Here is a 14,134-nt window from a genome sequence, read left to right as displayed (position 1 = left end):
CCACAAAGCCAGAAAAATATAACTAACAAAATATACAGTGCCATATCCCTAGCTTGCTTTAAATTTAGCAGCTAAACCAAACAGTCAATTATCCAAAGTACATGTTTGTACAAAGTGTCCTGGGGATTTCACCTGAGATTTAAGGAAGGTGCTCAGCATAAGTCGATGAAAGTGGAGAAATTATAACAGAAGTGACTTAAACAGGATAATGAGCCAAATCCTGAGCCAAATCTTACATGGTCTAAGCAATACAAGGCACCACTGAACTTCATAGGAGTGCAGACTGATGTGCAGTGAACTACTAACAACTCACCAGATCAAAGCATACAAAAGTCTCCAAAATTTATGTATGTTTCTAGACTATTTCCCTTTCTTTACTGAAAAGTTCTACCAAGTCAAGAAGAATGATGTGATATCTTTTTTCCAGGTACCTTTAATGATCCCATGGATTTTTTACTGAGGATTTACATGCTTGCTAGATACTTCTGTAGAAAGGTTTTAAAATCCATCAAAAAATATGCCATTCTAAGGCTTTTTACATTAGTTTTCTATAAGAAACACAACGGTCTTGTTTTGTTAGATATTGTATACTTTTCTCACTCTCTTTTAGGTCATTTAGAGTCTTATTTTATGAATAGACCATAGATCTAGTCCCACTAAATCAGTGGTCTGGCCATGAGATTAAAGCATATATGAATGTCCATATATGTGATACCCTCAATTGTTACATGAAGAGCTAACTTCAGATTTTAACTCAAATATGAAAAAGATTAGTTTTCTTCTACATAGCTTTCTTACCAACATTGCAGGAGATAGAAGAAAGGCCATGCTTTATTTTCTGTGCAAAAATAAATAAATGTCTGTGTTGGGTTCCTGCAAGCCCTGCAGCACTTCCATGCATCACAGCTTGCACACTCATGTATCTTACAGTCTGCACTGAGTGCTGAATTCATTCTGTATGTCTTCTTGTACCTAACTGCATATATTTCTGAACTTCTGTATTGTTGGTGAGAGATATTAAATCCTCATTTTGAGATCAAAATGCTTGAGTTCATTCTAGTCTTATATAGGCCACAAAGAAACTTGTTGTTTAAGGCATATTCCTTGGCTCTCTACAAAAAAGTCTGTTTTGTCAATTTTGTCCACTTCACATCAGCGGCCCAAGTGACACACAGAGCTAAAAAGACACAGAAACTGAGGCTTTTGGTTAAACACCAAATATGGTGAAAGTCATAATAAAATAATGAGGGTTGGGAATGCTACTTTTCCTTTCACCCTCTGCTCTTTTTTGTTGCAATGAGAAACACAGTGAGTGAGTCTGAAGTCTCGTGAATAGCCCCTGGTAACTAAGAGCAAAGAAACCTTGCTCATTATCTCTTCTCCCCTCCTGAATAAACATCTCAGCCATTATAAATGAGTGTAACATGAAGGGCAAATGAATGGCTCTCATTCCGAATGAGAAGCACTTGAGAGCTGAGCAAACCATAGGTTGTTGTAAAGGTGCAGATCATATGACCAGTGGATGATGGGGTAGGCATCCCATCTATTTCCATATGAACTAAGATGTATCATACCCTTAAATGAGAGATTCCCAGCCTTGCAGAGAGTAAGTCCTAGGTATTCAAACTGACTTTTGCTAAGGACTGCGGTGTGTGAAAGACAGAGCTGTCCTAATTTTTTTCTTGTTATTTTATTGAACTACAGAGAAAAACGTAGTCAATTATATGGAAGGGTTTAGTGTGGATTGACAGATGGCATGCAACACCCCTACTGTATTTAATTTATAAATTTGATTGATGTGCATGTAATTTCTTGGTAACCTGTTTTTTTAAAGAAAAGTATTCTAAGTGGTGGGTTAGTAAAAGAAAATTAATCTCTGCATGTTAAACTTGCCCACTTTTGAATTAATTGCATGAGAATGACAATCAATTAATAAATGTTAAGCAAACAGAAAATCAGTGAATTAAAAATTACTAAATTGATTCCAATGCAGATAAAGCAAGAAGCTGCCATAATTCTTCAGTGTAGATTCAAGAACACGAATGTTGTCTCATCAGTTTTTCCTTCCCATTTATCCACATCTAGCATTTAAAACAATGCTGTTTTATTATGATTTTTACAAATAAATTTCATCTATAATCTGGCTTCCTAAATTAAGTGGATTATAGAATGAATCGTAAACAGTAGTCCATTTGTAGCTGTCAAGGAGAAGGTCAGAGCTTTGCAAAGACCATCCATCTCCAACTGGAAGAAGTTTTTTCTTCAAAGAGAAATCACATCCCTTGTTTGTGTAAATTTTGGTTAGTAATGACAGTACACACGGCTGCCTCTTTGAAGGCTGTCATGAGCCTGAGCCTTCTCCTACAGCCAGAGTCCCTGTCAAGCCACTTTAGGGCTTGGGCTTGCAGTTTCAATGCCAGCTGCTTTCATTATCAGGACCACATGAGATGTATTTAAAACTGTTCAAATATAACACTGAGCACAGTCAGAGACTTCTGACATTAGATCTTGGCAGACATACCAGAAGACTTTTGCCTCCCTATGATCATTCTTTTTGGCCATCTGGATGTGGAGGCATTATTAGCCACCTGCAGTAGCTTTTCTGAAATTTGAAGTTGTAATCTCATACCTTGCTGTCTGTTTTCGCCCTTTATATTCAAAATTTGTATTTTAGATCCATATACCTGTCATTGATGGGAGGAAAGTGAAATCATATTAATAATTACCAAAATTAGTCCTTTTTGCCTATCTCCACCTTTGCTTTTGTCACAGTTGTGGTGTTCTGCAGGAAAGTTCACACATTCTGTCGTGTGATCTTTCAGTAGAACTTGTGTGCTTGTATACAGTCAGCAAAAATTGGGCCATGCTAGGGGAAAGCATACAAGCATTAAAATAAACAAAATGGGTGCTTTTTGCTATAGGAGTATATACGAGGCACCATTAGCACAAGCAGAGGAACCTTACTATTGACATCCAGATAATAGTTCTCAGCCTTTTTCATTGTGCTTTACTGTGTAAAAAGCCCAGATCTTTTTACCCATTTAGCCACAAAATTAGGAGGAGTGAATGTAATTTTCCTTGACTAATTTCAGAATGAATTCCAGGGTTGCAACCACAGGTGGAGAGCTTGAGTAGAACAAACACTCGTGTCCTAATCAAGGCTGAGTTGGGGAATCCATTTCTGTCTTTACAGACAACAGCATTTGCTATATTTTTTTATCTGTGTGTGGGGAAAATACGTTAATATCAGATATTTTGTTTTATCTAGTCCTTTCTCACTTATCAAGTCCTTGCAGAGAATCACCTAAGGTAATTGTTGGACTACTAAGAACTACATCAAACAGAACAGTAGGGGGAAAAAAAAAACCAAACTAAAAAAAAAACCTATATTTCTCCCTCCAAAGACAGAAATAAAGGCACTACATCTGAAGAATACTTATTATTGGTTGTCTTTACTGCAACAAGATTTGGTTACCCTGACATACAGGATTGAAGCTAAGTTTTTGTAAACAACCTTTTCACCCTTTCTGTTGCAGAATAATGTAGCCATTTTCCAACACCCCCAATACTCTGATAAACTGCATTGGAACTGATACAACAAAAGTCCTTTTTTCAGGTTTAACTTTCACTGCTAGTAAGTGCATCAGAATTCCGGAATAGTGAGCTTCGAGACAGTTTGCTTATGGGGAGGGATGACTATTCCTTTATTGGAACCCTGCACACTTCAATAGCTAAATGCTTTCAACTTTCTTTAAATAGTATTAAGGAAAAAATATCCTGAAGGCATTATTTTTAAAGGGACTTCAAACATTCTGTAAGGGAAAAAAATGCAACATCTTTGAACACCAAGGGATTTGCAGGGACAAATCTGTTAAAGTGACCCTATCTTTTGAATTTCAGGGTTAAATGAGTACTGGCCACAAACCAGGGATGCAGACTAACAGAAATTCTGAGACATTCCAGATTCCAAGCTTGACCAGCAGTAGCCTGATTGTATAGCAGATCAGTGGTTAGATTCCATGATTCTTATGGGTCCCTTCCAACTCAGCATATTCTGTAATTCTGTGATTTATAAATAAGTTAGTTATGTTAGCTAGGTTTTAAATTAACTATATTTCATTTATTCCTCTGAATTCAACATAAAAAATCCATTATAACATTTGCAAGAAGTATAAGAAAATCCCAAGTTCTTAATCTTTTTTACTACCAGACTTAATTCTGCAATAACTCAATATTAAAAACTTTAGAGTTTATATTTAAAAGCAACTGTGAAGCAAACAGATATTAAAGGGTAAATCTGCTCATCTTGAATCCCTCTGCAAATGGTCTGCTCTGGAGGTCATATCAAAGAGATTCTTTTTCCAGCTTAAACCTGTCTTTTCTAAATAGATCTCAACCTGATCTCATTTAATGCATTGATGTCTGGTTTCTTAGTCATTATATTTGCTGTATTACATATCAAAAGGACTCTTGAGAAATTCCCCCGAATTGATAATTCTAATTTCTTATGTATAGCTACTCTATATTCACTCTGAGGACAGCTGTATTGTATGCTAAACCACGAATTGTAAAAATTGATCCCTTTGTATGTAGGTTTGTATTAAATTGAGATACTCTATTTTTTTCCTGTTTGTTGTCACACTTGGGTTCCTGGTGTCAGTTTGTATTTGGCTGTTTGAGCATATTAAAGTTTTGCTAGTGCTTATGATGTTCTTGCCAAGAGCGCTCTTGCAGCAATCTGCACTAGAACAGCCTTTGTGCCAATTACTTCAAAAAGTATTCTGTTATAAACCCAGTTTTTATAGCTACTTTTTCAGGTTGCAGTGTGTTGATTTCATTTAGTTTCTTCTTTTTCCATTTTTTTTTAATGTTGATCTTCTTCAAATGCTTCTAAGTTTTGGATTATGAAAAAACAATGCAGTGTTGATAAACTGAGTTGTTAATAAGACATCTTATAAAGGTTCAAAGATAATAAAATAAAACCTAATAACTTGAATGACTCTTACGATAACTAGTGAAAAATCACAAGACAGGAAAGGATCTGTTATCATTAGCATATTTTACAATGCGAATATGCTTTTGAATGGACAGTCTTGATCGTGCAACTTTTATTACTGCAGTGTATACTAATTCAAGACTGGACCTCACAACTCTGACATGAGAGCCATCATGGCAATAGACATGTGTCCATATACAGCACAGGACACTGTGCTATGCTGTACTAGACAGTGACTGCTAATCTATTACCCTAAATAAAATTGTTGATGGTGTTATGTGAGAGAATGGAAAATCCGCCATATATTTAGGATCTAATAATGTTAATCTAAAGGATCTCTAAATGCTGATAGCAAATATATATTTACAAATTATTCTTGAGCAGTCTCTGGTCTGCTGTTCATTTCCCAGGCTATTAAGATCTGATAACTCTTGAAAACTATTTGTCTACTCTTGAAAATAGCTTTTGGGGTTTGGGGGGGAGTTGGTTGGTTGGTTTTGTGTTGTTTTTTTTATGGCAGCTTTAGGAATTGTTTATCATACAACAGTCTTCACTCTTTTGGAGAGCTGGAAAGCTGTCCCTATTCCATTCCCTCTAGTTTATCATCAGGGGTAAGTGGGAGATAAGAGGTTTTGAATCCTGAAGTTGAGGAACTAGCAGGTTTTTGCTTGTGTGCTCAAAACTGTAAATTTAGCACAGAAGAGCAGCTGTTCCCTGTGGTGTACTTGAACAAAAGTGACTGTGGCTATTGTGCTTGATGCTGATTTCAACATTCCTCATATGCAATCAATAATACTCAGGTCACTTTAGGGGTAGAGCAAGTGCTATGAACTGAGCCTGCCACGCTGAGGTGTTTCTCGTATGATGCTTGCCTTTAAGCACCAATGAGTCTGAGGTCTCATAAGGATACTTTTTTAAAACCCCTTAGGATTAGCCTAAATTCTGCCTCTGACTATTTTAAACAGTAGAATAGCTGTTGAATCTTATTATTTGGAAAGAGTGATAACAGAGGAAAGACAGGGAAAAGCCAAGAGTGTCTTCAAAAACTAGTATTGACTTTCTAACAATAAAATACATCCTGAGACAAAATATGCTGTTTAAATGTAAATACCATTTCCATTTTCAGACTTTCTTTTGCAGGTGTATTTGAAGGGATTTGAAATGTACTTGTAGATGGAAAAGAGGCTATTGACCTTGAAACTATGTATGTGATAGGAATAATGTTCACCCTCCTCGAAATCAGACTCATATTCTTTGAATGGGTGCTTAAGACCACAACTCTGAACAGTGGTTCAGGTGGCATTCCATGCATAACTCAATCAAGACTGGGAGCAAGGCTGTTTCTAAGGAACCATAGATTATGGCCTCATCTTCTTTTCATGTGCCATGGTTCCAAAGGACTCCCCGACAGCCGCGCTAAATACTACTTCCCTTTGTTCTGGTGCGAACTTCATATAATAGGATGAGGTTTCTGTGTAGAAGTAGACTTTTATTAGATGGACTACTGTAGTCAGAAAACAAACAAAAAATCCCTAAAGGTTTTTCAGCATAGGAGCACTTCTTCAAGGCTAAAATTGAAGTAAAAAACTTCTGAATCAAATAAGTGTTGATAATAGTTACTGTAAGTAGACATGTTATTCTGGTATGCTGTCCAAAAAAAAGATAGGTGATGCTTATGAAGTTGCAATGACTGATTTTAACAGGGGAAAAGAGGATAAATTGGTTACTTTATAGATTAAAAGAGACAGCATTGATACAACAGGAGCAGGCATCTACAAACTTGACTCTACATGATGGATGCAAACCCATCATGTAAAGTGCACATGCAAGCCCAATGCATGTGTTAAGCTAAGTGTACACAGGGTGGAGAATTGATCTGTTTGTGTACAGCAAGTTGAATGCATTTGGGACACCTCAGACTTGCTGCACATGTAGGATGATCAAACATATTGCAGCTGTAGCAGCTCATTCCTTTTCAACACCAACGTGTCATGTTCCATAGGATCTCCTGTTAGGAGTACTGCAGTGTTTATAGAAATGCAGTAAGTCTGAGAATGGGATACACCCTGGAACTGCAAACCTAAGGCCTGACTGGAACATCTTGGAACCTGGCTACTGCTGAATGATAAATGTAGGTCAGTGATGTCTTTTCCCAAAGCTTTCCCAGATACAGGGAGAGCAGGCTTTGATCTCAGTGAGGATGGGACTGTGGAACCCCAGAAATAAAAGGTTTTTGACTCCAAGAAAATATAAGCAAGTAGAGATGTAGTGATTACAGTGGGGCACAGGGAGGAAAGAAGATAACTGTGGTAAAAAAATAAACCTATACTGAAGTTTAGGTTTATAGACATGGAAGTATTTTAATATCAGAAAAGGAAGAACTTTCAGATATCACTATGTGAATTTGAGATGTGACAGTGGACTCTCTTTTCTTTTAAAATTCTAGATGATGGCCTGCTTCCAAATGTTCAGTCTTACCTTAGAAATCACTTGAAACCATATAAGAACTCTGTACCTTGTGGAGTGTTAAAACATTTGTCTCACTGGTGTCACAGTCAGGTTTTGAGATATGTGTCAGTGAGTGAAAGAGCACACAACTCTGCAAAATAAAAATGTAAGAACATGGCTATGTTTGTAAGCTATTTCTTTAGTCAATTTTAGCAGTTTAAATTACTTGTGTTTTAAAGATTTATATGTTGGTTTTGGAAGTATAAAATAACATCTTTGAGAGACAAAAACAAATATTTATGTCCTTTGGAATCACAGCTGTTTCTGTAAAGGGGGATAAATGTTTGTGTGATTTGTTTGTAAAATCGCTAAGTAAATATCTAGGCACATAAACTAAATTAGAATGTTTTCATATGTAGCTGTCTTCTAAAAAAAATGGTTCTAAGCAATAATTTTAAGACTTCAAATTTAATATCTCATTAAGACAAATGAGCTGGAGGGACATCTTCTGCCAGTGCTGTGGTTTCACACGCACAATAAATTGGCATAGTGATTTACACAGAGAACAAAAGAAATAGTTTAGAATTTTATTTCAAATTGAAGTTTAAGTTTTGAAGAACACAGAGACATCTGAAAGGTGAAATTCACAGATTTTTCATGCTTGCAGGTTTTTATAGCCTCTGGTAATGCATGTCCTTACTCTGACATCACATGTATGTGCAAAAGTGAATGTATTATTTAAAGATGTCTTTTGACAAAGAAAGTATTTCCATTTCCAGAGGTGAGATTTAGCTTTAAAGGCTGATGAGCAGGTTCCAGATGTGGTTTTCAACCACCAGGCTTTCCATTCCTTAAGTATTGACAGAGGGAAGGTTTTATCAAGGTCTTTGTGATATGCTTGTTTATAATGAGTAGACATTAGTAGAGCACATCTAAGTGCATATTGCTAACAGATGACTAAAGAGAGCATATGGCAAGGAAAAGAAATATATATTTGTCCAGCTAGTGTGGCTTGTTAACACTCCCACACTCATAAACAGTGTTTACATGTACTTACAATATTTTGAAAATCCGTTTTCTAATCAGCTAAAAATAAATGCCAAATAATTTTTTTTCCAATATTGGAGTGCCAGGCAAAGTTGATTGAGACTTTTTTTTAAAAAATAATTTAAGCAGTGCAGAAGATTTTTACAGCAGTTGTTTTGCTTTAGCATGACATCTTTACAGCAGTATATGTGTTATTTTCATTTCACAGTGTTAAAAGTTTTATTTTTCAAGAATGCTTTTTTCTCCTCCCACCTGTCTATCCAAGAGTAATAATTATACACCCAGGTTACACTACAAGCAATAACAGATCAGAATGACCTGTGGTAAATCCTGGTATAGATCAGTTTACAAGGTTTATGTTGAGCTTAAGTTTTCCCTCTGTTTCTATAGAAAGAATCATAAAATCATAGGTACAACACCAAACAAACAGTTTATTAGCAAAAAAGTGGCTGAACTGTTAACCTAGTCCCAGTAGAGTGAAAAAGGAGTCTTGCTATTGATTTAAGTTAGGAGGCAGATGAAAAAGTGCTGGGGAAATCTGTACAGCTCTTGACATACGAAGTTTCTCACAATTCTGTGATCCGATCACCTTTTTCTAATGGACAGAACACAGTATCATTGTCTTCTCTTGCTGTGACGTCTAAATGTGCCAGTCTATTCATATAGCATTATTAGAAAGAAGACAGTTATAGTTTAAAAATGGATTTGAACTGTTGCATACTTTTCAGAAGGAAGCATTTATAAAGAAAATTGTACAGAAGATATATTCCTAGCGTATTTTTATTAAATATTTACATCTGGACTCAAGTATTGTCCTTCATAAAACAAGTTTATTCTTGCAATTTAGCTTCATTAAAGTCATAATACTGTTTTAGAATATGATAGACTACTGCTGTGGGATTGAATTATAAAGAGATTAATTTTAGCTAGGGGAGATAATTGACCCTATAATTCCTATCACCCTTAATCCCAGTTCAAATGAACCAGTGTTAAAAGTGGCAATACTCACAATATAGAACAAGGTCATGACAGAATTGTTTTTTACTACCAATTAGATTTCCCACTTGGTGCATTTGACTAATGTTGTCATAGAAAGGGATTTCAGGCGTGGAAATACAGTTTCTTTAGAGGCAAACAGGCATTGGAACTGATGGGCAGTTTGCCGTACATTTCCGAGAGCACAGAATCAAAATGCGATTTTTTTTTTTTTTAATTCACAGGGGGATTTAGAACATGTTTGGATCCGTGATAGAGCTAGGAATTAGCTAAATAATTTGAATCTGGAAGTAAATTCTCTCGAAATTCAACAATATTACCATATGGTGGGTCTAGCATGTTTGGAATTGTCTCTTGGGGCAATACTACATCTGAGGTGTATTTCAGATGAAGAATCAGAAAAAAAACTAAGGTATTGCCTGAATAGAGAGTTGTTCAATAACAAGTCATGTTGATATTTAGCTGCAAATGACATGAAGGTTTAAAAAAATTACAGAGAAATAAATATGATGTATCTTAAAAATTCCCTCAAGTGATAGTGCCAACTTCAACCATATTAGCATAAGAAATCTTATAAAAAAACCAAAACAACAATATTTTTGCATAGCACATTACGTATAAGATATTTTTTCTCATTTTTACTAGTTATCCATCAGCATTTTTCCGAGCATTTACAGATTTGAGTTTTGCAGTAAGTTGAAACTGCATGTTAAAAAGAGACAGATGATGATAAAAATCAGATGTATGTGCAAGCTTAGCTAGAAGGAGCAAAATATACTATTGCTGCCCCTCCTGTGAAGTTAATCCTATTTCTTTGAGCTATTTTTTCATTAGTTAATGAGGTCTTAAGAAAAATTAAAGTAGGTCTGAGATGGTGTTTTTGCATCCTTGCCTTTAGGAACTTTTTCAGATATTCATAAGATAGTTTGCCTTGGAAGGTGCATTAAGTGTGAGTTTAGGCAATAATTATTTCAAGCATGGGTGGTCAGAAACCTGCAACTGAAATGGACAAACACAGCAGCTAATCACTTTCGTCATTCAGATTCACCACACTGGCTACAGTCAAAATGTAAAATAGTGGTGAAAGGAGATATTTTGATGATTAGATTAAAAAAAAAAAAAACCAAAAAAACACAACTTGAAGGCTTAGATCCCAGATTTACTAGCATGAATTACATTTGAATTTGGCTGCGCTTTGTGATTTGCAGTCTTATAAATGAAAAATTTTTCTTCTCTCTCACTTTTTATTAAGAATCAATCTCAGATCAGAAGCAACGAGTCTGTCTGCTATCTTTGAGAAATTAGTATCAGTGCACTTACAACTATATCCCATTTCTGTCACCTTCTCCAGTGCTTCTGGTGTCAACCAATATCTCTGTTGAGCTCTGGATAGTGATTCTGGGAGGAAAGTGAAAAGGCCCCTCATCTCCTGGAAGCCTTCTCTTAATGTTGGTATTGTAAGACAAGAGGGTGTAAATCTGGGAGACCCTGCAACTGCCAGTTCTTATGGCTTTCTTATCCATGAGTACAGGAACAGCAGTTTCCATTTTCATTTTGATATGCTGTATGTATATTCTTTTGGTGGAAAAAACAACACCTTAATTTATCCACAGAACTCCTGAAGGAGTGAAATGGAGTGGTGGCTAATTATTTTCCCAGAGTTTCAATTTACTTGATTTCAAGCAGCATTCTTAGAAAGAGGGTGAAATTCTCAGGCATACAGTTGGATCTCCTATGCATCTTTTGGCATTATCTTGTGAATATGGAAAGAAACTACCACCCCTGGAACTCTCCATACATACACAGTGCACTAGGCAAAGCTCTTTAAAACCTTTGCTGTGGATGCAAGAAGACCAACCTGTAGCTGAGCTCATAGATCACTTGTAGGCCATTGCTTCTCAAATTGCCAACCACAATGAAGAAATTTCAGGCAGTGAACAGTGTCTCCATGGTGTACATGACTAGCAATTCAATGAAATCCATTCTGAAAAAGTTACAAAATTGCTGATCTTTTGGTCTCATTTTCAATTTCCAAATTTTATAAAATTATTAATAATTTCCAACTTCATCATTTCAGTTTTATCGTGCCCTCTCTCTTGTTGAATTTCTATTATGTTGTTGTCGTCTTCTTTCTTTTGGTAATGATCACCACAGCAAAAAACAATATCACAGAAATTCATAGGTTTTTATTTGGTGAATGTGAACCATTTGCCTGTTATGTTCTTCTTTTTACCATGAGGAGATATAGGGCATGTTGACAGCCAATGTTAATAAGCTTAACACTAATACTGGCAGTCACTTAGTACAATTTTAGGCTGTTAGGTGATCTGTAAGGAATAACAATGTTATCTTTCCAAAGAAATTGATGTCACAGTTGCATTCAGAATTCACTGGGTATTTTTTTGTGGTTTTTATTTTGCAGGTGATTCATATAACAGGCCGGTTACGTCTGAGAGTGTCTCTGTCACACGGACGGACAGTACCCAGCCAGATCATGGGACTTGTTGTCGTTGCTCATGCTTTGCCACCTCCTACAATTAATGAAGTCAGGATTGACTGCCACATGTTTGTCACTCGTGTGAATATGGACCTCAATATCATTTACTGTGAAAATAGGTACAGCTTTTTAATTTGTTTTAGTTGTGTGTATTCTTTGTTCCATGGGCTTGGCAAGAAGTTTTGAAATTTGTGACTCCTGCAATGTCATTCTAGTGTTGTATGAGAGCATTGAATTCACTCTCACCATCACCACCTTCATTTTCATTACATTCTAAGAGGATAAAGTATATTAAAAACTATAATTTGCAGGATGTTGTGCTGGAATAGGGGAAGATAGATGAGGAATCTTCTCAGAGTCAAGATTTGGGACTAGACAGACATTGATGTGGCCTGTATGCCTGTCCTTATGCTCCCCCATCCTCCCCTCCACAAGTTTTTCTATGTGAAGTTTGAAAGTTTTCGATTTTTGAACTAATTTGCAGATTACAGCACATCATGCTCCGTGTTTAATGGAACACAAGCACAGATGGCCTAGATAGTAGGCTAGAGAGGTAGGATCTGTTGCAGTTAGAGGTGGGAAAACTGTAGAATAAAACTGGTTAAGGGCATAGTGGGAAAGACAGCAGTGAAATGGGAACAGGTGATGAAGAGTTGTTTGAAGGGTGGCCACGTGTGATATGGTAACAACAAGTGATTGCTGAAGGTGAAAAATAGGATTTAAATTTGGCTGCCTGCTCCCTGGGGGCTGGCTGCCAGTAGCATCAGGGTATCCCAGTGGTGGTCTGTCAGAACAGCACCTGGCAGCAGGGCCCATCCCACCACCCCTGAGGGCAATAGTGCAGCTGGGGGGGCCCAGAGACAGCCCCAGGCACTGGGCACCTCCCTGGGGACAGGCAGTGGCATGGGCTGGGGTTGGGTCAGTAGGGCACACAGACAGAGGACTGACATAGGGCTCTGGGCTTTGGGCAGGGTGTGTGAAGGACCAATGGAGGGACGCTGGTCAAGACCGTTACGGCCTCAGGGCCCTGAAAAATAAATATAAAATCCAATTAATGAGTATTTAGAGCAGAGTGAAGATATCTGAGGAGGAAGAGGTAAGTAGTAAAGGAGTTTGGGTCCGTTGATGGTAATCTGAGGTATGCCAGAAAGGTTGGAAAGGAAGAAGAGAGGTAATATAGCCAAAAGAAATTTTGTTAAGGGGACTTACCATCAAAAAGTGGAACAAACAAGATTACTACTGCAAACCTTTCTTCTGATAGCAACCATGGCATATTGTAAGTTGAGTGGAAGCTCTCTGATATGAGCAATCATAATTGCTCACTCATAATGGAATACCTATGATCAGGATAACACATCAATATAAACTTTTATAAAAAGAGGTAAACTCAAATATTATGTTGAATCTGGGTCTTAAACAATTTAAAATAATCTTGGATTTCAGTTATGAGGTTGTCTTTGCTGTCACACTACTGGACTGCTACAATATTTCTTAACTGTTAGAGAGAACACTTTGTATAAACTTCCAAAGCATTATCTAAAAGTGAATATTTATTCCCATTTTTAAGCTTGGAAAAACTGCTCCATGGAAAGTGGCTTGCATAAGGTTACAGAGAAAATGAACAACAGTATTAAAATCTAGACTTTTTGCCTGTAAGTCTACACCGAGAATCCAGATTCTGTATAATCTGGCAGCTGGTGAAAGAGCTCTGGGGATTAGGAGTAGGATCTAGAGGAAAAGTTTTCCCTTAGTCTTTGATTTCACTGTAACCTACCTAGGTAGTACTGGAAAGCTGCTACCACTGCAGAGTTTTTCAAAGGCCTCTGAAATGAGTTGCTGGTATCTATCTAGTTCCTAATGAACAGATTTTCTTTTAACAAAATCACCTACACTTACTGTTACCTTCATTGGCAACCTTCATAAAAAAGCCAGGAATCAAATGGATGTGAAAAATGAACTATCCCATCAGGTTAAGTATGATATGAATTTTTAGGCAAAGTTAGAAACATTTATGCTTTCTCTGCTGTGAGTTTGGTATTTTTATCGGCCCTAAATTGTATATGGGGTTTTTTTAATTAAACATTTTTCTTAAACCTTCCCTTTACATTCATGTAGCGATAAAAGTTTCAAACATCTGAGAAAGGCATCAC

General features: G+C 36.6%; 1 protein-coding gene across 5 annotated transcripts in view; it reads left to right on the top strand.

The window, feature by feature from the left end:
- The window catches only part of NPAS3 (neuronal PAS domain protein 3), a 605,164-nt gene that overhangs the window by 560,605 nt on the left and 30,425 nt on the right, over positions 1-14,134 (top strand). For all 5 annotated transcript variants that reach the window (XM_071557955.1, XM_071557954.1, XM_071557953.1 and 2 more), the window contains one exon: positions 11,910-12,103. In XM_071557955.1, coding sequence (XP_071414056.1) covers positions 11,910-12,103 — 194 coding nt within the window. The remainder of the gene's footprint in view (positions 1-11,909; positions 12,104-14,134) is intronic.

The sequence above is a fragment of the Pithys albifrons genome, chromosome 6 (genome assembly GCF_047495875.1).
Source record: "Pithys albifrons albifrons isolate INPA30051 chromosome 6, PitAlb_v1, whole genome shotgun sequence".
NCBI lineage: Eukaryota > Metazoa > Chordata > Aves > Passeriformes > Thamnophilidae > Pithys > Pithys albifrons.
This window is presented reverse-complemented; position numbering and strand designations above follow the sequence as displayed.